The 3,466-nt window shown below is 35.1% G+C and overlaps 1 protein-coding gene across 1 annotated transcript; it reads right to left on the minus strand.

The window, feature by feature from the left end:
• Positions 1–519: 519 nt before the first annotated feature.
• On the minus strand, positions 520–1,463 carry LOC141637451 (protein FAR-RED IMPAIRED RESPONSE 1-like). Its single transcript, XM_074446929.1, has 2 exons — positions 1,274–1,463; positions 520–851 (listed from the first exon to the last, which is right to left on the minus strand). The coding sequence occupies exons 1-2, from the start codon at positions 1,461–1,463 to the stop codon at positions 520–522; spliced, it is 522 nt and encodes a 173-aa protein (XP_074303030.1).
• Between the last annotated feature and the right edge of the window lie 2,003 nt (positions 1,464–3,466).

The raw sequence follows: 3,466 nt of genomic DNA on the forward strand, positions 1-3,466 counted from the left end.
TTACCAGTAGGATCGTAGTTTTCCAGAAGATTTCCATTCAAATGATAAAATGGGTTTTTGAGTGCATTCTTACTCCACCTACGCAAAATGTATTTCTAGGGTATTTCCTTAAACTTTCCCAAGCAAATCCCAATGATGTGGTTGAATAAAATACCTTTCCTTTCAAACATTTTATATGTACAACTGACATCCATTGTTCTCCTATTGTACTCAACTGCATATCTCTTTCGCTTATTTGCGTCCTCAACAATTGAAACTTCAACGTTAGTTACTGGATCTGGTGGGGTGTATCCACAGACACTACATGCATTTACCGAAAACTTAACCTCCTCTTGGAACTCGAAGAACACTTCATGTGTATAGACATTCACTGCATGGGCCTCCCAGTTTGACCTGAATAGGGTTTCAGGCATTGAATTGTCACTCTGTGCTTCAAGAAGCTTTAGATCGTGCCTTTGTTGGTCCATGGCACTCTCAAATCTCACCCAAAATTCTACGAGAGTCCCATATTTAATTATTTTAAAATCTCTTGAAGAAGCTATTCAAAATCTCGGATCTTTGTGTGGTTTTTAAAATGTTGCCCATCGGCACATTCCTGAAATAAGCGGGTATCCACTTGTCTCGTTCAGCAAACTTGCAAGTCAACCATTTATTTTCTTCTAAGGAGAACTCGCTAATGACCTTAGCCCAATTCTCTTCAAATTCCCCAGGCTCCACGTCGACGCTCCAGACAACATTGTTCAGACGGCTTAAGAATTCAGTGTCTTTGAAAATTTTGCTCCCAATCTTGTCTATTACATTCTTCATAATGTGCCACATGCAAAAGCAATGTCTTGCATTTTTAAACACGACTGCAAGTAACAAAATCACATTATCTATTGTCAAGATCGTTATTTAATAACTAAATTCACAAGCCCCTAGATTCACGAATAAAGTCCCTAGATTCACCAAAAAAATAACTAAACGATTTCACAAATTTGAGAGCCACGTTTCATATAATAAGGTCCAGATTTCACAATATAAGCTCTATGTTCACAAAATAACCAACTTTCACAATATTACCTTCTAGTTTCACAATATAAAATCTAGGATTCACAAGGTAAGAAATCTACGCTTGACCAAACTAAACCAAATTGAAGATGCCACTTCATACCAGGAATAAAATTTACCAAACACCAAATAAATAACTAGAAGATTCACAAATAAAGTCCCTAGATTCACCAAATAAATAACTATATTCACAAATGTAGGAGTCATTGATATACAAACACACCTTGAGCTGTATTCAGTATTCCTTTATCTTGGTCAGTGATGATGTAATTTGGTTCTTTGCCACTCATAGATTTCAGAAATTGTTGAAACGCCCAAATAAATGAATCATCATCTTCATGTGTTAAAAACGCGCATCCAAATGTTATTGACTTTTTATGATCGTCAATGCCAGTGAAAGGCGTGAAGACCATGTAATATTTGTTACTTGCATAAGTTGGATCGAATGAAATTGCATCACCAAACAATGAGTAGCATCTCTTCGCTTCTGCATCTGTCCAAAAACTCCTTGTCAAAGCTTTGTCAGATTCTGTTTATACGCAAATTCCAACCCCTTCATTTCACTAAGGGTTTCTAAACGTGACACAAACATGTGCCCATCCTTCCCGTTAATGAAACACTTCACATCCCGTTGGAAATTCTTGAATTGTATAAGGGAAGCTCCCACATTTTCAAAACCCTCGGCTTGCTCCTTGTATAAGTTGTATGTTAAACTAGCCCCAACATTCACTCTCGAATTCTGGATTTTACTGCTTATGATATTCGTTCATATTATACTATTTTATATTTTCTGCAAGTTTCTCAAATTCCCTCTTTTTCACCAAAGTCAGTGGGTGATTGTGACCCTCACGGAATTGTTCAATCTTGTACATGTTTGCATGGAACTTGAATTTGATCATCGCTTCACAACCCGACCTTTTAATTTTGGTTATCCTTGTAAATGTTTGCTTATTGGAACTCTCGGCCTCATCTGCACCTCCACTCTTTTTTGCACCGGTTTTAGCACCTGGATTTGTTTTGCACTTTTTGCACTAGTTTTTGTTTTGTCACCAGTTTCAACGGTCGTTGTTTTTGCACCAACTTGGGGGAGGACGTCTTTGCTCTTATTAAAACCTTCACGATGGCAAACCATGCATTTTGTTCGAATAATACCATCACGAAACCTCTTAGTTGAAGACTTCCTTGCTTCAAACCCAAAAACAATAACATAAATTTTATAGAACATCATCGCTGACTCTAAGTCCACAAATGTTTTGCCAATCATGGTGTAAACTTCTCTTCAATACTACTTATCAAAGTCAGATCTCACATTCACTAATCATGTCACGAGTTAACAACAATTCAAATAAAAAACACATACATCAAACGTTTAACAATAGAGAGAGTGTTACTAGGTCCACAAAACAAGCTCTAAAAGTCACAAAACTAGGCCTAAGATTCACGAAATAAGAGAAATAGCAAAATAGGTGATTTTCAACAACTTATGACCCAGTTTGAGAAATATTAGCTTTTCGTTTCACAAAACAAGCTCTAAGTTTCACAAAACAAGGCATGTGATTCACAAAATCGGGCAAAGAGAAAAGTATGTGATTGTTATCACTTATGATCAAATTTCAGAATATTATATTCTATGTTCACAAAAGAAGCTGTAAAATTCACAAAATAAGGTCTAAAATTCACAAAATAAGAGAAGTAGCAAAATAGGTGATTTCAAAAATTTATGACCAAGTTTGAGACATATTAGCTTTGCTTTTCACAAAATAAGCTCTAAGTTTCACAAAACAAGGCCTGTGATTCACAAAATCAGGCAAAGAGAAAAAGTATGTGATTTCAATTACTTATGATCAAGTTTCGGAATATTATCTTCTATGTTCACAAATCAAGCTTCAAGATTCACAAAACAAGGCCTAAGATTCACAAGATAAGAGAAATAGCAAAGTAGGCGATTTCAACAACTTATGACCAAGTCTCACAAAATACACATATAAGTTCACAAAAGAAGCTCTATGATTCACAAAATCGCCTTCAAGATTCACAACATCGAAACAAATACATGAAGTCCAATTATCTGTTAGGTTTACTTACCTATTATTAGACTCCTGTAATAATAATGAACTAATTAATTTGTTAATTATTTGTTCTTTAGATCTAGTGCATGCATAAAAAAAAATAAGAGATTTATATGAAAACAATGTCCCTTATATTGTAAATTTCGGTTTTGTGGGCACAAGTAAGGTCTCCTACCTTTACTTGTTCTTGAGCTATGATGAGTAATAGGATGATCCTCCAAAGACTTCAAGTATAGAAGCCACTCCTTTCGATTGCACCCAAGATTATCCCTTATCTCTACTAAATAATATTTTCTAGATATTTGTTTAGTAGTTTACCTTAAAATTGATTACTAATACTCATATAT

This window comes from Silene latifolia, unplaced genomic scaffold (genome assembly GCF_048544455.1).
Source record: "Silene latifolia isolate original U9 population unplaced genomic scaffold, ASM4854445v1 scaffold_112, whole genome shotgun sequence".
Lineage (NCBI taxonomy): Eukaryota > Viridiplantae > Streptophyta > Magnoliopsida > Caryophyllales > Caryophyllaceae > Silene > Silene latifolia.

Bases quoted from the DNA above. Each gene is read 5' to 3' on its own strand.
- LOC141637451 (XM_074446929.1), bottom strand. From the start codon at position 1,463: ATGGTCTTCACGCCTTTCACTGGCATTGACGATCATAAAAAGTCAATA. The intron at 852-1,273 runs GTGTGTTTGTAT...TGTTACTTGCAG, and splicing joins AATACTGAATACAGCTCAAG to TCGTGTTTAAAAATGCAAGA.